At 41.0% G+C, this 20,620-nt stretch overlaps 1 protein-coding gene across 3 annotated transcripts in view; it reads left to right on the top strand.

Annotated features, from left to right (window-relative positions):
* The window catches only part of LOC143284586 (prominin-1-A-like), a 66,124-nt gene that overhangs the window by 22,453 nt on the left and 23,051 nt on the right, over positions 1-20,620 (top strand). For all 3 annotated transcript variants that reach the window (XR_013055572.1, XM_076591406.1, XM_076591405.1), the window contains exons 4-16: positions 1,580-1,785; positions 2,253-2,373; positions 3,226-3,292; positions 3,778-3,864; positions 4,466-4,608; positions 6,520-6,597; positions 10,534-10,588; positions 12,774-12,859; positions 13,597-13,673; positions 14,690-14,842; positions 16,411-16,537; positions 17,978-18,072; positions 20,037-20,127. Coding sequence is in view for 2 of the 3 variants with exons in the window: in XM_076591406.1 (XP_076447521.1) it covers positions 1,580-1,785; positions 2,253-2,373; positions 3,226-3,292; positions 3,778-3,864; positions 4,466-4,608; positions 6,520-6,597; positions 10,534-10,588; positions 12,774-12,859; positions 13,597-13,673; positions 14,690-14,842; positions 16,411-16,537; positions 17,978-18,072; positions 20,037-20,127 (1,386 nt within the window). In the remaining variant the exon portion in view is untranslated. The remainder of the gene's footprint in view (positions 1-1,579; positions 1,786-2,252; positions 2,374-3,225; positions 3,293-3,777; positions 3,865-4,465; positions 4,609-6,519; positions 6,598-10,533; positions 10,589-12,773; positions 12,860-13,596; positions 13,674-14,689; positions 14,843-16,410; positions 16,538-17,977; positions 18,073-20,036; positions 20,128-20,620) is intronic.

Below are 20,620 nucleotides of genomic sequence, written 5' to 3'. Positions count from 1 at the left end.
GAGGGGGGGGAGGTTATTCTGGTAATGATTTGTGATGGAGAGAGGGGGGGTTTATATACTGGTAATGATTCATGATGGAGAGAGGGGGTTTATATACTGGTAATGATTCATGGTGGAGAGAGGGGGTTTATATACTTGTAATGATTCGTGATGGAGAGAGAGGGGTTTATGTACTGGTAATGATTTGTGATGGAAAGAGAGGGGTTTATATACAATTTGTGATGGCGAGAAGGGGGTTTATATACTGGTAATGATTCATGATGGAGAGAGGGGGGTTTTATATATTGGTAATGATTTGTGATGGAGAGGGGGCGGGGTTATATACTGGTAATGATTTGTGATGGAGAGAGGGGGGTTTATGTACGGGTAATGATTCGTGATGGAGAGAGGGGAGTACAGATAGACGTAATGATTTGTGATTGAGAGAAGGTCAGATATAAATGTAATGATTTATGATGGAGAGATACAGATACAGACAACTTTATTATCTCAACAAGAGAGAGTTATGTGTGGTGTTTGCTACACAAACAGTACACGGAATGAACACATAAAAGGCATAAAATCCTCTAATGCTAAGTTAATGTGGAAACTCACAATCATAAACATCCACTGATTATAGTCTCACAGTCATTCAGTATCAACATCAGTACATAAAAGATATAAAATGCTTAAATGTTAAGCAAATATAAGCATCATATACATTCATCACACAGGTAACAATTCATGATGGAGAGATTAAGGGGGTACAGATATAGGTAATGAATCATGATTGAGAGGAGGAGTTACCAATACACTCAAGTACCTGACCAAGATATGTCAAATATGACATAATTTTGACAAAATCAAGATAAAACTACTTCTTGACTTACTGTGTCTATAATTTAAATCTTATTTTGGTGACTATGAATTTATTATCTTTATAGATTAGAATAACCATTTCTTCATCAGACAGCTTTCTTTCCTTTTACTTTCAACAGATATTTCAGATACTTTATGTTTCTGCTACATTCCATGCAAACGACTGAAGAAACTACAGTGTGGTGATTAAACAGAAAAGTGTCTGGATACATTGTCAGATCTTCAACAAAAGAATTCAAACTGTTTTTCAGAACACTTCACTTTTTATTTTGTTGTTCACTGGCATTATATTCTATGGGTTTAGCATAACTTCAAGGGCGATGCCACTGGTATTCCACTATTACCTTAAGGACCATGCTTCTGATATATCAGTGTTCATGGTATTCTGCACATCTAGCATTACTTTATGCACCATGCCACTAGTATTTCACTGCTTGTGTTTCTATTTGATTCATTTTAATTTCAGTCTTTTGAAAAATCTTTATTGAGTTCCCTAAATTGGAGAATGTTACATACAAATGCACACCTAACCAAACTGCACACAACCCCCTCACACACACACGCACACGCACGCACGCACGCACTGTCTCCCCTGCCCCCCGCACCCACCCAACACACACACACACTCATACACACACACAAACCACCAAGAAAAACACATACCCCCCCCCCCTCCACACACACACACACAGTTCCCACAGGCTGTGATTCATGTGGACAGCTTGCCAAGCAGTTCGTGGGCTACGCACTGTGCATCGTTATCGGCCTTCTCTTCATCATTATATTCCCCATTGTTGGCTGCTGCTTCTGCTGCTGTCGTTGCTGTGGCAACTGTGGTGGTAAACGCATCCAACACCAAGGCCCCAACGACCAGTGCAAGAGGGTCGCCTTCGCTATTTCCCTCTCCATTCTCTCACTGTTCATCATGTGAGTTTTCTCTCTTGCTCTGTTTGTCTGTCTGTTCATCTCTCTCTCTCTCTCTCTCTCTCTTTGTCTCTCTCTCTCTGTCTGTCTCTCTTTTATTCTCTCTCTCTCTCTCATTTTGTTGTTCATCCAACTCAAGGTTTGGTTTTCATATGTGTGTGTGAATAACACATGTATCCACATGTATACAGGTTGGTGGCCGTACATTGAAACAGTTCTCTCTCTCTCTCTCTCGCTCTGTGTAATATTCTTTTCTTGATTCCACAATTGTTTAATGGCACTGCTTTTTGATTTTGATTTTTTTAAAATATATATCTCTCTATATATCTATGATCTCTCTCTCTCTCTCGATATATATATATATGTCTATCAATGTCTATCTGTCTATATCTATATCTTTGTCTGCGTACATGTGCATGCTTTTTATTTCATGGTGTGTGTGTGTGTGTGTGTGTGTGTGTCCCATGCAGCACGGGGGCAGCGTGTGTCTATGTGACCAGTGATGAGATGCACAAAAACCTGAAAGGCCTGAACGACTCCTTTGGTGATGCTACAGATGACTTTAACACCTTTGTCGACAACATTGACAGAGTGTGTATAGATGTGTGGTGGTGTGATGTGAATGATGGATGTTGTGTGGTGGTGTGATGTGGAGAATAGATATCATGTGGTGGTTTAATGTGGGGAATATATATTGTGTGGTGGTGTGATGTAGAGAACAGATACTGTGTGGTGGTTTAATGTGGAGAATAGATTATTAGATATGTGGGGGTGTAATGCAGAGAAGATATATTGTGCAATGGTGTGATATGGTAAATAGATATTGGTTGTATGTGGTGAGCAAATATGATGTAGTGGTGTTTAGTGGTGAATAGATATAATGTTGTGGTGTGATGTGCTGAATGCATGTGGTACAGTGATGTGGAAGATGCCATGTGGTGTTGTGTATATACCACATCACTCCACCACAAAACACCACAACACCACATGGCATCTTCCACATCACTGTACCACATGCATTCAGCATATATATAATCACGTGATGTGGTAAACAAATATGATAGATAGATACGCAGTGGTGAAACAATGTGGTAAATAAATATGTTTTCATGTGATGTGGTAAATATATAAGGTGTGTAGTGATGATTCAGTAAATAGATATCATGCGATAAATGTGATTTGGTAAATAGATATTGTGTGGTGGTGTGTCGTGGTAAACAGATATGTAGTGGTGTGATGTGGCAAATAGATATGTTGTCATTATGTGGAATTGATATCATTGACCGATTGAGTGATATGTGTCTGTGTGTGTGTCAGTGTGACCATTGTTTTTCATGATGTGTCTCTTTGTGTCACTCTGACTGATTTTATATAATGATGTGTCTCTGTGGCCATTATTGTCACCACAAGTTGACAGTGAAAAAATTTCTTTCCTCCTTCCAGCAATTCCGACGCCTTGGAGACACCAATTTTCATTACCTGTCTGACGTCTTGAAAGATTATGTAGACAGTGAGTGTATAACCATTACCTGTTAACCCTCATTCTGTCTCACTTTGCCTTGCTCCATTTCTAACCTTAACCATCATGCCCTTAATGTCACAAGTCTATCATCTTAATACCCAGCCTCTTACAGATCTCTAGCCTTCTCACAGATACATAGCTTTCACACCATAGTTCTCACATATACATAGCTTTCACACCACAGCTTTTGCAGGTAGTTAACCTTCACATCATAGCTCTCACAGATACACAACTTCCTAACTCTACCAGCCCTCACCTCTCTGATTTGTATAGTCAGTGACGAGTGATGCACTCACTGTCATGTGATCTGTAAAATCAGTGTCATGTGATCAGTGTAGTATGTTATCTGTGAGTGCCATGTGATAAGTTTAGTGTGTCATCTGTGCAGTGTCATATGATCTGTGCGCAGTCAGTATTATCTGTGCAGTCAGTGTCGTGTGATCTGTGCAGTCAATGTCATGAGTTCTGTGCAGCGGCCTCATCCAAAGTGTCGGAGGACGTCTCCACACTCATCAAGGACGCTACTAATCTGGACACACCTCTGGATCAGCTCAGTACAAGTGAGTGTTTGTCATGTCCAGTCACCCCTGGATGATGACAGTGCATGATGTCAGTACATGATGTCAGTCTTTGTCATGTCCAGTCACCTCTGGATGATGACAATGCATGATGTCAGTCTTTGTCATGTCCAGTCACCCCTGGATGATGACAGTGCATGATGTCAGTACATGATGTCAATCTTTGTCATGTCCAGTCACCTCTGCTGCCTGTGATGGTGGTGATGATGGTGACAGATTTGTAGTAATGGAGGTACTCAACATTTTGTTGTTGTTGCTGTTGTTGTTCTTGTTTTATGTCTGTAATTTGCACTGTACATGTTTTTTGCTTTACTATATTTTATTGTGTTTACTTATTTGTCTGTATTTGTTGGGTTTTTTTGTTTTTTTGTTGTTGGTTTTTTCATTCTTTGGTGATGTTTTACACAAAGGTAGGCTCTCCAGGCCACTTCGGCATGCTGGGTTTATGCAGAGATCAGGCATCTGCTCTTAAAAAAAAGAAAGAAAAGTTTTTGCAGATGTGGTGTTGCATAAATGAATTGGTCTGCATGCTTTGACACCTCCTTGAAACTGAAACTGAAACTGATGCGTGTCTGCATGTCAGTGAGCAGTGAGACCGTAGCGGAGGTGGGAGTGCTGGAGGGCCAGGTGTCCACGCTGGAGGCGCAGAAAACCACGGCTGCAAATGACTTGGCTGCGCTCAACCCCCCCTGTGGCAACTGTCTGGATCCTCAAGTCGCCTTCCTGGTCAGTCTTCCAGCTTTCACACGTCTCACTACAATTCACCCCATCTAACCGCCTGCGTGCACACACACACACACACACAGGCAAACACACATGCACACGCATGCACACACACACACGCACAGCATGTATTGTATTGTCTTGAATTGTATTGTATTGTATTTCTCTTTTTGTCACAACAGATTGCCCTCTGTGAAATTCGGGCTGCTCTCCCCAGGGAGAGTGCGTCGCTGCACTGAGTGCACCACTCTTTGTTTTTTGTGTATATGTATTTTTTTTCTGCCTGCAATTTTATTTGTTTTCTTATCAAAGTCCAGGGACAACCCTTTTGTTGTCATGGGTTCTTTTATGTGCACTAAGTGTATTCTGCACACAGGACCTTGGTTTATTTTCTCATCCAAATGACTACTTTTATGTTGCACTGTTGTGCTTTGCATGCAAGCACACACACAGTTCTACTGGAAAAAGAAACTTTTTGTTTTAACCCCTAGGCTGCCTGCATGACGAGATAACTCGTCATGGCAAGCATGTATGCTTCGCTGCCACAATGACGAGATAACTCGTCATCAAAATATTCTGACTTTTCCCTGGTTTGCATTCACTTCGTTGACAAAAATCGTGGTAGCTTTAGCCTGGGGAATCTCTCTAGATTCTATTCATAGCTAGAAACCCCATCTACATCATGAAGCAGTCCTTTATTTGAACGTTTTGGTTGGGTCACTGTCCAAGTGTTTGCCTGACTTCTCTCCTCGCTCGCTCAACAAAATGTCGGACTGACGCCGTGCTCAAGACATGCGATCGTGACAAACTAAATCAACCAAGATTTCTTTCTTTTGCTGATGCTCAGAAAGAATTGAAGCGTAAATTCGAAGGAGAAGATAGTGATGAACATTTATAGGACGATCTGATAAAAAAAAATAAAGGGAGCAATCAAGAGAGTGGCCAAGATGCGACTGTCAGTGAGTGATGCCGGCTGAACTGTTAGCAGTCGACATGACCGAATTAGCAGCAGAGCGATATTCTTGGCACGCAGCCAACGCGGTCTGATGAGAACTGTATCAAGTGACCATGTGAGAGGGGTGAAGAGGAGGGGGGGTGGAGACTGAGGGGGCGTGGCCTCACATCCATCTTATCACTTGGAGAAGTCACAATGTATTGTGTATCTATCTCTTAAAAAATATATATATATATATTGTAGTTGTTCTAGTATGATTTTGTGTTTGCAGATATCCATTTGTCCAGAAAATATTATGTTTTTTGTGCAAATTACCTGACTAATGTTTGTAATGAACAAGTTGAAAATGAGACAAAAAACAAAACACTGATTTCAAAACAACAGCATGTCACTAAAAATACATAAAATGGGAAAACAGCATGTGTTTTGTATTCTTTATTCATTTACCTTTCAGAAAATATATACTTTTTATGGGTCTTTCTCCAATAACAAAGAGCACAGAATTTTTTGAAAATTTATACCCGTTTTTGTGAAAAAACCCTGGCAAATAGATTTCACTTAAATCTTATTTTCCTGGCAGCGAAAGGGTTAAAGCATAAAAAAAATATACACACGCTTAGATAGTACACAATACTGACGCAGTCTTAAGGCGCAAGAGCAGTGTGATCACATTGGTCACATTAACATTCAGAATGAGGAGAAGATGGGGAGGGAGAGTAGGGCTGAGATGGTGTTGGGGTTGGAGATGTCAAACAAGACAAGCCACTAGATAAATGCAAAGAATGCATGTATGAACATGCTTGCATGTGCGAGCATGCATTTGTGTGTGTGCGTGCATGCATGTGTGTGTATGTGCATGTGTGTGTTGGGGCATGTGTGTGTGTGTGTGTGCATGTCTAATGGTATCTGTGTGTGTGTTTGTGTGTGTGTGCGTGTGTGTGTGTGTGTTGTGTGTGCAGAATGCTTTGGATCTGACTCAGATGAAAACAAAGATCTCCAATTTCAAGAGTGACGTGTCCACCGATGTTTTCAAGAAGGTCAGTCACCAGCTTACCTTACCTCCCTTTCACCAGCCCCACCTCTACTCCCTGTTTCCTGTTTTCCACTGTCAGTGTTGGGGTGTGATCCTTCTCACCCCTTTTCAATTACAACACATTTGAATCAGTTTGTCTCTCAATCAGTAGATCTTTCAGTTACTATTCTTTCAATCACTATCTTTCAATTTGTAGATCTTTCAATTTGTACATCTTTCAATCATCATCAGCGTCGACAAGTTTGCCACTGCCAGCAGGAACTTTGGCCTTACCATCAGCACGAGGAAAACTGAAGTTCTCCATCAGCCAGCCCCAGGGAAACCCTACGTTGAGCCCAACATCACAGTCAACGGTCAGAGACTCAGTGCGGTGGAGCGGTTCACATACCTTGGCAGCACACTGTCACGAAATGCGACCATCGACGATGAAGTGAATGTCAGGATTGCAAGAGCGAGTGCAACTTTTGGTAGACTCAATGCAAATGTCTGGAACAGAAGAGGCATTAGTCTTGAGACCAAGCTAAAGGTCTACAGAGCAGTAGTTCTCCCCACACTACTGTACGGCTGCGAAACTTGGACAGTGTACCAACGACATGCCAAGAAGCTGAACCACTTCCACACAACATGCCTCAGGAAGCTACTGAACATCAAGTGGCAAGACAGGACCCCAGACACAGAGGTGCTCGCAAAAGCCACCCTTCCCAGCATCTTCACCATCCTGATGCAGTCCCAGCTTCGCTGGGCTGGACACGTGGCGCGCATGCCAGACCATCGGCTGCCCAAAAGGCTCTTCTATGGCGAGCTGCAACAAGGGAAGAGATCACACGGAGGTCAGAAGAAGCGCTTCAGAGATACTCTGAAAGTCTCTCTGAAAGCGTTTGATACCAACCCTGACTCCTGGGAGGAATCTGCAGTGGACCGTAACAAATGGCGCGCTGCTGTGCACAAAGGCGCCAAGTTGTGCGAGGCCAACAGGACTGCTGCAGCTGTTCAGAAGAGGCAGGCCAGAAAGTCACGGGCAAACAAGCTCCCTGACAATGATATGCCTGTCTTTGTCTGCCCCAACTGTCAGCGAACATTTCGTGCGCAGATTGGACTATTCAGCCATCTGCGCACTCACAGATAGACTCATGAGCATCCTTCCCCCCACCCCACAACCACCCTCCCCCCATCCCCCATCTGGATGACAACGATGGTCATCATCGATCTCGATGGACACACCACCACCACATCTTCAGTCACTCATCTTTCAGTCACTAACCTTTGAATCAGTGTGTCTTTCAATCATTACGTCCTTCACATTGCATCTTCAGTCACCAATCTTTAAGTAAGTACATCTTTCAATCACTACTCTTTTATTCAGTATGCCTTTCAGTTACTACACCATTCGTATTACATCTTCACTCATTAATCTTACAATAACTACATCTTCAATCACTACAGTTTTCAATCGCTAATCTTTCAATCAGTATGTCTTTCAATCATTACAGGTTTGAATCACTACATCTTTCAATCACTAATCTTTCAATCATTGTCTTTCAGTAATCTTTCAGTGGCTAATCTTTTTATCACTAATCTTTCAATAATTAATTCTTCAATCACTGTCTTCTTTCAAACACTGTTCTTTCAATCATTACATCTTTCCATCACAACTTCTTTCAGACATGAGATCTTTCAGTCTCTAGTCTTTCAATCACTCATCTTACAGTCACTACATCTTTCACTCATTTGTATTTTAGTAACTCTTCTTTCAATCACTACATGTTTTCATCAGTACTCTTTCAGTAACGATATTTTTCAGTCACTAATCTTTCAGTCACGATATTTTTCAGTCACTATATAATCTTCCAATCACTAATCTTACAATTGCTACATCTTTCAGTTACTGATCTTTCAGTTGCTACTTCTTTCAGTCTCTAATCTGTCAGTATCTAATATTTCAGTCAGTATATCTCTCAATCAGTACATCTATTTGTTTCAGTCAGTAATCTTTCAATCACTACATAATTCAAATACTAGTCTTTCAGTCATTACATTTTTCAATCACTAAACTTACAATCACCATTTCTTTCAATCACTAATCTTACAGTTACTATATTCTTCAATCACTACATGATTCAGTCACTAATTATTCAATCACTATAATTATTTGTCAATAACTAATCTTACAATTGCTGCATGCTTCAGTAACTACATCTTTCAATCATTACGTTTCAGTGATGACATTTTTGAATCATTACATCTTTTCAATCACTTATCTTTTAATAACTACATGTTTCAATCACTAATCTTTCACTCACTTCATCTGTTAATCACTTTTCTTTCAGTCACCAGTCTTTCAGTCACTACATTGTTTCAACCACTAATCTTTCATTCACTACATCTGTTAATCATTTATCTTTCAGCCATCAGTCTTTCAATCACTACATTGTTTCAATTGCTAATCTTTCAGTCACCACAAATGTTAATCACCTATCTTTCAATCACTACATCTTTCATATTCTGATTTTTCAATCACTATTTCTTTCAATTATTACATCTTCCAATCTCTGTATCTTTTAGTCAATAAATATTTCAATAATTGCATCTTTTAATTACAATTTATTTCAATCACTACATCTTTCAGTAACTACATATTTCAGTCACTGCATCTTTAAATCACTACGTCTTTCAGTTACTACGTCTTTCAGTCACAAATCTTTCAGTCACCACATCTTTTAATCACTTTTCTTTCAATCACTGCATCTTTCATTCTGTGATCTTTCACTACTTCTTTCAGTTGTTATATCTTTCTATCTCTACATCTTTTAGTCAATAATATTTCAATACTCATATCTTTTCATTACTACATCTTTCATTTACTACATCTTTCAGTCACTGCATGTTTCTGTCACTGTATAATTCATTCACTACTTCTTTCATTCACTGCATAATTCAATCACTACTTCTTTCTATCACTACATATTTCAATCACTACTTCTTTCAATCACTGCATATTTCAATCACTGCATACTAGTTACTACATCTTTCATTCACTGCTTCTTTCAGTCACTGCATATTTCAGTCACTATATCTTTCATTCACTGCATATTTCAGTCATAACTTCTTTCAATCACTGCATATTTCAGTCACTACTTCTTTCAATCAATGCACACTAGTTACTACATCTTTCATTCACTACGCCTTTCAACCACTGCATGTTTCAATCACTACATATTTCAGTCACTGATCTTTTAATCAGTATGTCTTTCAATCATTGCATCTTTCAATCACTGCATCCTTCAATCACTAATCTTTCAATTGCTATCTCCCAATCACTAATCTTTTAATCATTACATCTTCCAATAACTATCTTTCAACCACTATCTTTCAGTAATTAATCTTTCAGTCACTATTCTTTCAATCTGCTTTCACTCAAAACTTCTTTCAGTTATGACAATTTTTTGTTTATCACCAATCTTTCAGTCAGTATATTCCAATCACTAATCTGTTAATCATTACATCTTTCAATAACTATCTTTCAGTCGCTAATCTTTCAGTCACTGTCTTTCAATCACTGCATATTTTCATTACATCTTTCAGTCACTACGCCTTTCACAAACAATAACTCTGCTCCCTTTCTTTCATTGTACTAACCCAAAACAACTTCATCTTTCTTGCTCTCTCTTTCTCTTTGTCTTTCTCTCTAACTTTCTCTGTCTCTGTATACATGTCTCTGTCATTACCCGTCTGCCTCTTGTATGTGTGTGGGTGTATGTATGTGTATGCGTGCACGCGCGCGTGCGCACGTATGTGTGTGTATGTGTGCGTGTGTGATGTGTGTGTATGTGCATATGTGTGTGTGAGTATGTGTGTGTGTGTGTGTGTGTGTGAGTATGTGTGTGTCAGTGTTTGTGTGTGTGTGTGTGTGTGTGTGTGACACAGTGTTAGTGTGTTTCAGATGAAGGAAGACATGGACACAGCTATCGAAACTGAAGTGGAAGCACAAACCAACAGTATGTTTCCTGTTTATCTTTCTTCTTCTGACAGGGACAGATACACCTGCACTTATATACACACTGACTGATAGGTACATCAACACTGATACATGCATTGGCAACTCTGATATGTACTGATATAAACTGACACTCATAGATAGCTGCACTGAGTTACTGATACATGCATTATCTGCACTGATACAATCACTGACATTGAGAGGTACATCTGCACTGATACATGCATTGACAACTCTGATATAAACTGACACTCATATATAGGTACATCTTCACTGATACATAAACTGACACTGGTAGGAAAATGTCCGTGGACACATTTACTGACACTGATAGGTGCCTCTGCACTGGCATATGCACTGAGGTTGGTAAGTACATCCACACTGACCATCAAAACTATGCCTAGAATACATATCAGCTCCCTGACAGCACAGACCTCACCACTGAAAGAAAAGCAATTGTAGAAATGCTTGTTGGACTGTACATCACACAAAGTTATACACTATTCAAAACTACATCAAAGTTATACACTATTTAAAACTGTACATCACTCAAAGTTATACACTATTTAAAACTGTACATCACATAAAGTTATACACTATTCAAAACTGTACATCACACAAAGTTATACACTAGTCAGAACTGTACATCATACAAAGTTATACACTATTTAAAACCGTACATCACACAAAGTTATACAATATTCAAAACTGTACATCACTATAAGTTATACACTATTCAAAACTGTACAACTGTACATCACTATAAGTTATACACTATTTAAAACTGTACATCACACAAAGTTACACACTATTCAAAACTGTACATCACACAAAGTTATACACTATTCAAAACTGTACATCACTATAAGTTATACACTATTCAAAACTGTACATTATACAAAGTTATACACTGTTCAAAACTGTACATTATACAAAGATGTACACTGCACAGAGATGTTCATTGCACCATGCACTAGACAAAGCTGTACACTGCGTCATATACTAAACAAATCTGTACATCACACAAAGATGTACACTACACAAAGCTGTACACTGTACACATAGTTATACTCTGCACCATACACTACGCAAAGTTGTACCCTGCTCCATACATTGCACAAAGCTGTGCACTGCACCTTACACTTCTCAAAAATGCACACTGCATCATACACTGCACAACACCAACACTGTTCAGACTCCATGGTGTGAACACCAACAGACCCTGTTCCTTGTCTTGTGAGACAGAAGCCACTACTGCTGCTACCTGCACTGGTAGTGGTGGTAATGGTGGTGGTGGTGGGTATGACATTTGTACTGAAGCTGGTGAAGTGATGATGGTGATGATAAATAGAATGATGAAAATTGGTACTAATTTTGCTGATTATAATGAGGAGGATGCTGTTGACGATGGCAGAGTTGGTTACAGGTATTGACGTTGTAACACAAATGAACAAAATCTGTTATGATCAGATCATTGATTACTGACACTGACGTTGTGACACAAATGAGCACAATCTTTGATGATGAGATCGTTGGTTACAGGTGTCGACGATATGAAACAAATGAACATAATCTATAATGATCAGATAATTGTGATTACCAATATTGATGTTGTGACACAAATTAACACAATCTATAATGATCAGATAATTGTGATTACTGGTATTGATGTTGTGACACAAATGAACACAATCTATAATGATCAGATTGTTGATTACAGGTATTGATGTTGTGACACAAATGAACATAATCTATCATGATCAGATAATTGTGATTACAGGTATTGACGTTGTGACACAAATGAACACTATACATAATGATCAGATCATTGATTACAGGTATTGACGTTGTGACACAAATGAACTCTATCTATAATGATAAGATCATTGATTACAGGTATTGATGTTGTGACACAAATGAACATAATCTATAATGATAAGATCATTGATTACAGGTATTGATGTTGTGACACAAATGAACATAATCTATAATGATGAGATCGTTGATTACAGATATTGTCGTTGTGACACAAGTGAACACAGTCTATAATGATCAGATTGTTGATTACAGATATTGAGGTCATGGGAAAAATGGACACTATAATGATCAGATAATTGTACTTACAGATATTGTCGTTGTGACACAAATGAACACTATCTATAATGACCAGATGATTGTGATTACAGATATTGACGTCGTGACACAAATGGACACAATCTATAATGATCAGATCGCCGGGTTGCTTGACAGAATAACCACCTTCAAAACGGATGTAAGTCACTGCGCTATGCCTGTTTGTTTGTCTGTCTGTTTGTCAGTATGCCTGTCTGTCTCTGCATGTTTAAGATACATTTCTGGAGAAGTCCTTTTATTATATGTAATGACACCCCCCCTCCTCCCAACCCTCCCCCATACACATACACTAACACACTGGCATAAATGCCTTGTGTGAGGTTCACACACACATCGCTTCACTTGGTGGGATCATGCATGCACATGCGCACACACACATACAAACACACATGCATGTATTTTACATGCTCATGCACTTACACATATATACACCTATAATGTTGACTTCCACATAATGAGCACATGCATGCATTTGTGTAGCTACACTTGCATATAGCTCCATAATTCACACACTCACAGAGTTGCCCCCTAACTCTCTTTCTCTCTCTCTCTCACACACACACACACACACACACACACACACACACACACACAACACACACACACCACCACCACCACCACCTCACAGCACACACGCACACACACGCACATACTGCCACAGGTTTTGCCGCAGGAGGGGTGGGGTAGGAAATAATAATCTGAGGCCAGGAGTGCAGGGTTTAGGTTTAGAGTCGGTGTTTCTTCGTTGCTGCTCTACACACCAAGGGGCAAAGTGGGCAGGAAGTAAGTACACCACTGTTAATTTTTACATCACTGAAAGTCACTCTCTTTCCTGCCCTCATCCTCACCCTCCACCTTTTCTGTTTTCTCCTGCAGATGAACGACAAGGCATCTGATTACCGCGATTATGTGGGTGACTGGGTGGACCTGGCCAAACCTTACGACACCTACAGGTAGCTGCTTTCTTCTTCCTTCTCTCACCTGCACTGTCTGTCTGTCTGTCTCTATCCTAGTGATTTTTTGTATTTTAATATCAGCAGTGGTATTGGACAACAGAGGCAGCTAAATAACTTGCATGGAATTAAGAGATGATATGAATAAATCTAATAGCATTGGTTTTGGGGAAGGAGAAAGATATATGGAAACGAAAGAGTCGTTGTTGTAAATGTGTATTTATATTTGAGTATTTATTTCTCAACATGAGTTAGTTTCAGTCTTGTATGGTGTCATAGAGCAAACAGAATTAAGAAATTATTATCCAATTCAACGATTCATATATGAAATGCATTGGTTATTGGTTAAGATTGTCAAGAATGAATGAAAGAGGTTACCTTTTAAGGTAAACAAAATGTGATTTCATTTAGATACTAGTGGCAAGAAGACATGTCAAATATATAACATGTATACAAATATATGTTTTCAAATGTTTATGGTTTTGCATATGTTGGGGATAACCAGTGTGTAGAAAATGTATGGGAAATTTTGAAGTGTATAAAACATCCCACAGTTGTTTGTGGACAGCAGAACTGGCATGAACAGATAGAAACAGGTCACAGATTTTCACATGCAGCCTTTTGATAACTCACATGAGGCAGAACTGTATTTGTAATGGACAAAAGTAATATATATTAGATATCAATGAGCTGTGTTGTGTGCAAAGTAAACAATGAAATGTTTTTAATCCACAAAGAAAATGGTGTATGTGTGTGTGTGTGTGTGTATGTGTGCGTGCATGTGTGTGTGTGTGTGTGTGTGTGAGGTGTGTGTGTGTGTGCATGTGTGTGTGTGTGTGTGTTTGCGTGCTTGTGTGTGTGAGGTGTGTGTGTGTGTGCATGTGTGTGAGTTGTGTGTGCGTGCATGCATGTGTGTGTCTGTGTGCTTGTGTGAGGTGTGTGTGTGCGTGCATGTGTGTGAGTTGTGTGTGTGTGTGTGTGTCTGTGCATGCATGTGTGTCTGTGTGTGAGAACAGGTGGTATGCGGGTGTAGGCCTGGCAGGCCTGTTGGGGTTGCTGGGGCTGATGATGCTGGTGGGGGTGGTGCTGGGGGCATGCTGCAGCAGTGTGCACGACAATCCCACGGAGCGCGGCGCCGCTTCCAACTGTGGCGGCATCTGTCTGATGGCGTGAGTCCTTAGCCTCCGTCCTGTCCCTATATTGTCTGTCTGATGGTGTGAGTCCTTAGCCTCTATGCTGTCCCTATATTGTCTGTCTGTCTGATGACGTGAGTCCTTAGCCTCCATCCTGTCCCTACATTGTGTGTCTGTCTGATGGTGTGAGTCCTTAGCCTCCATCCTGTCCCTACACTGTGTGTCTGTCTGATGGTGTGAGTCCTTATCCTCCATCCTGTCCCTACATTGTCTGTCTGATGGCATGAGTCCTTAGCCTCCATCCTGTCCCTACATTGTCTGTCTGCCTGATGGCGTGAGTCATAACCTCCGTCCTGTCCCTACATTGTCTGTCTGACGGTGCGAGTCCTAAGCCTCCATCCTGTCCCTATATTGTGTGTCTGTCTGATGGTGTGAGTCCTTAGCCTCCATCCTGTCCCTACATTGTCTGTCTGCCTGATGGAATGAGTCCTAACCTCCGTCCTGTCCCTACATTGTCTGTCTGCCTGATGGCATGAGTCCTAACCTCCGTCCTGTCCCTACATTGTCTGTCTGATGGCATGAGTCCTTAGCCTCCATCCTGTCCCTATATTGTCTGTCTGATGGCGTGAGTCCTTAGCCTCCATCCTGTCCCTACATTGCCTGTCTGATGGCATGAGTCCTTAGCCTCCATCCTGTCCCTATATTGTCTGTCTAATGGCGTGAGTCCTTAGCCTCCATCCTGTCCCTACATTGTCTGTCTGTCTGATGGCGTGAGTCCTTAGCCTCCATTCTGTCCCTATATTGTCTGTCTGATGGTGTGAGTCCTTATCCTCCATCCTGTCCCTATATTGTCTGTCTGATGGTGTCAGTCCTTAGCCTCCATCCTGTCCCTACATTGTCTGTCTGATGGCGTGAGTCCTTAGCCTCCATCATTTCCTATATTGTCTGTCTGATGGTGTGAGTCCTTAGCCTCCATCCTGTCCCTGCATTGTCTGTCTGATGGCGTGAGTCCTTAGCCTCCATCCTGTCCCTACATTGTCTGTCTGTCTGATGGTGTGAGTCCTTAGCCTCCATCCTGTCCCTACATTGTGTGTCTGTCTGATGGTGTGAGTCCTTAGCCTCCATCCTGTCCCTACATTGTGTGTCTGTCTGATGGTGTGAGTCCTTAGCCTCCATCCTTTCCCAATATTGTCTGTCTGATGGCGTGAGTCCTTAGCCTCCATCCTGTCCCTACATTGTGTGTATGTCTGATGGTGTGAGTCCTTAGCCTCCATCCTTTCCCAATATTGTCTGTCTGATGGCGTGAGTCCTTAGCCTCCGTCCTGTCCCTGTATTGTCTGTCTGATGGAGTGAGTCCTTAGCCTCCGTCCTGTCCCTATAGTATCTGTCTGATGGAGTGAGTCCTTAGCCTCCATCCTGTCCCTACATTGTCTGTCTGATGGGGTGAGTCCTTAGCCTCTATCCTGTCCTTGTATTGTCTTTGTCTCAGATAGCTGTATCGGAACTCTGAGATTTGTCCCATGTGTGTATTGGTATGCGTGTGTCTCTGTATGTATGTATGCAATCATGGTTGTGTGTGTGTGTGTGTGTGTGTGTGTGTGCAGGTCTGTGGGACTGGTGTTCATCTTTGGAGCTCTGGTGATGTTGGTGTGCACACTGATGTACATGACTGGAGCTTTGACTGAACGCTATGTCTGTCAGTCCATTGACCACATGGATAGACTGGAAAAGGTGAGCACATCTTGTCTGTCAGTCTATTAACCATGAAGACAGACTGGAACAGTTTGTCATGTCTGTCAGTCTGTTGACCACATGGACAGACAAACAGCACATCGTGTCTGTCAGTCTATTGACCATGTGGATAGACTGGAACAGCACACCATGTCTGTCAGTCTGTTGATCATGAAGAAAGGCAAACAGCACATCATGTCTATCAGTCTGTTGACGATTGAAGACAGACTGGAACAGTACATCGTGTCTGTCAGTCTATTGACCATGTAGACAGACTGGAACAGTACATTGTGTCTGTCAGCCTATTGACCATGTGGATGGATTGCAACTTTGTTGTGAGTCTACTTCTGTTTCAATGTCTACATTTCCATGCTTGATTCTGTTTGTATAGGGACATCCCTGTGACTGTGGGGACATCCTCACGACTGTGGGGACATCCCTGTGACTGTGGAGACATCCTCATGACTGTGGGGACATCCCTGTGACTGTGGGGACATCCTCATGACTGTGGGGACATCCCTGTGACTGTGGGGACATCCTCATGACTGTGGGGACATCCCTGTGACTGTGGGGACATCCTTATGACTGTGGGGACATCACTGTGACTGTGGGGACATCCTCATGACTGTGGGGACATCCCTGTGACTGTGGGGACATCCCTGTGACAGTGGGGACATCCATGTGACTGTGGGGACATCCCTATGACTGTGGGGACATCCATGTGACTGTGGGGACATCCCTGTGACTGTGAGGACATCCTCATAACTGTGGGGACACCGCTGTGACTGTCAGGACACCCCTGTGACGATATCCATGTGACTGTGGGGACATCCTCATGACTGTGGGGACACCCCTGTGACTGTGGGGACATCCCTGTGACTGTGGGGACATCCTCATGACTGGGGACACCCCTGTGACTGTGGGGACATCCTTATGACTGTGGGGACATCACTGTGACTGTGGGGACATCCTTATGACTGTGGGGACATCACTGTGACTGTGGGGACATCCTCATGACTGTGGGGACATCACTGTGACTGTGGGGACATCCTCATGACTGTGGGGACATCCTCATGACTGTGGGGACACCCCTGTGACAGTGGGGACATCCTCATGACTATGAGGACACCCCTGTGACAGTGGGGACATCCTCATAACTGTGGGGACATCGCTGTGACTGTGATGATATCCATGTGACTGTGGGGACATCCTCATGACTGGGGACACCCCTGTGACAGTGGGGACATCCCTGTGACTGTTGGGACATACTCATGACTGTGGGGACACCCCTGTGATTGTGGGGATATCCATGTGATTATGGAGACATCTTAATGATGGTAGGGACATCCTTATGATGGTAGGGTATGACTGTGGGGACATCTGCTGATTTAGTATAACAATGATCGTGTTCTAATTGTGTGTGTGTGTGTGTGTGTGCAGTACACAAAAAGCTTTGATGTGGGCGTGGACCTGAGCAATATCACCTTTTCTGTGAATGGTGAAACGCTTCAATTGTCCCTCAACAATCTGATGACGTCAGTTCCATTTGCTGGGAATGGGGAAGGAAGATAGAGAGAGTGTGCTGTGGACTTTGTAATATTTAGCTGTGTTCATGTTGATCATGTTATGATGTGTAGCTGTGTTCATGTTAATCATGTATAGTGTGTCTGTGTTCTTGTTATATGATATAGCTGTGGTAATGATAATGATGATTAGTGGTACAAATTGTAGCTATAAAGGAATAAAGGAATGATAATGATTAAGACATGGTAGTAGTGCTGTAATTGTGGTTTGAAGTGACAGAAGACATAGTAGTGGTACTGTAATTGTCGTTTAATGTGACTTAATGGTTATTATTAATATGTCAACGATTTTGATGTCAGAATTATGATAGTTTTCATAACAGATGATATAAAGTTAAAGGTCCAGTCCTCACCTTCTGCTGTGTTAACATTTGTTCCCTAGTCGAAGTCGGATATCCATTCACACCAGGTTTGAGTGAGGAAGACTGGAATAAAGTGTCTTTCCCCAAGTGCATGACGCCATGCAGAAATGGGGCCTTGAACACTGATCACTGGTATGCATAGGATCAGAAGTCCAACGCCTAACTGACTGCCATGGTATCTCCTAATAGAAGATCATGTGGTTAAAATGAATCATTGATAATGATATTGACACAACAGTTTGAGGTCCTCTCAGTGAATGTGGCTGATTATAAGATCCCTGAAAGGAAGGAACAACACAATGGTGGTGGGGGTGGTAGTCATGATTCTTATGATGCTAACAACAAAGAGGATGTTTGCAATGATGATGACCATAATCACTGCGATTATGATGATGACCATAACCACTTTGATAATGATGATGACCATAATGATAATGATGATGACCATAATCTCTGTGATAATGACAATGACCATAATGATAATGATGATGACCATAATCACTGATAATGATGATGACCATAATGATGATGATGATGACCATAGTCACTGTGATAATGATGATGACCATAATCACTGTGATAATGATGATGACCATATTGATGATGATGGCTGTAATCACTGTGATAATGATGATGACCATAATAACTGATAATGATGATGACCATAATCACTGTGATAATGATGATGACCATAATAACTGATAATGATGATGACCATAATCACTGTGATAATGATGATGGCCATAATAACTGATAATGATGATGACCATAATCACTGTGATAATGATGATGGCCATTATCACTGATAATGATGATGACCATAATCACTGTGATAATGATGATGGCCATTATCACTGATAATGATGAGGACCATAATCACTGATAATGGTGATGACCATAATCACTAATAATGACAATTACTGAAATGATGATGACCATAATCACTGATAATGATGATGACCATAATTACTGATAAAGACGATGATCATAATCACTGTGATAATGATGATGATGACCATAATCACTGTGATAATGACAATGAGCATGATCACTGTGATAATAATGATGACAATGACAATAATCACTCTGACAGTGATGATGACCATTATGATGTTGATGACCATAATCACTGTGATAATGATGATGACCATAATGATGTTGATGACAGTAATCACTGTGACAATGACAATGATTATAATGATGATAACGATGACCATAATCACTGTGATAATGCTGATGACCATAATGATGTTGATGACCATAATCACTGTGACAATGACGATGATTATAATGATGATAACGATGACCATAATCACTGTGATAATGCTGATGACCATAATGATGATAATGACCATAATCATTGTGATCATGCTGATGACCATAATGATGATAATGACCATAATCACTGTGATAATGATGACCAAAATCACTGTAATAGTGACAATGGCCATAACCACTGATAATGATGATGACCATAATCACTTATAATGACGATGACCATAATTACTGTGATAATGACGATGACCATAATAACTGTGATAATGATAATGACAGGGATTGCCAGAATGACGAAACGCTGTACACAGCTCTGGGACTGAAGAGTGTGGTGGACAGTGCATTGACCAAGATTGAAGACTTCAAGACTGTACGTCTGTCTGTCTTTCTGTCTGTCTGTCTGTCTCTGTGGATGATGGGGAGTGCAGTTTTATTATGTACTTTTGGTGCTTAGAAAATGTAAGCTTTCGATTGGGGTTTTTTTTCTTTCTTTCTTTCCTTTTTTTTTCTTTTTTTCTGTATTATTGACCTCTTTTAGAACTTAGCGTAGGGAACAACTTGAAAACAGCATAGGGAACAACCTCTTGAACACAGCGATAGGAACTGTTTCTTGAACACATTGTCAAAATTTACTTCTTGAACACAGTGCATGGATTTAATTCTTGAACACAGTCTAGGGATTTACTTCTTAAACACAGTGTAGGGAACTATTTCTTAAACAAAGTGCATTGATTTACTGTTTGAACACAGGGTAGCAAACTATCTTTTGAACACAGCATGTGTGCGTGTGTGTTCATGTAGTGTGATTCTGTGTGTCAGTGATGGTGTTTGATTGTGGTGTTGTGTGTGTCTGTGTGTGTTGT

The sequence above is a fragment of the Babylonia areolata genome, chromosome 8 (assembly GCF_041734735.1).
Source record: "Babylonia areolata isolate BAREFJ2019XMU chromosome 8, ASM4173473v1, whole genome shotgun sequence".
In the NCBI taxonomy this organism is placed as follows: domain Eukaryota; kingdom Metazoa; phylum Mollusca; class Gastropoda; order Neogastropoda; family Buccinidae; genus Babylonia; species Babylonia areolata.
The sequence above is the reverse complement of the archived record's forward strand: the minus strand, read 5'-3'. Positions and strand labels throughout refer to the sequence as shown.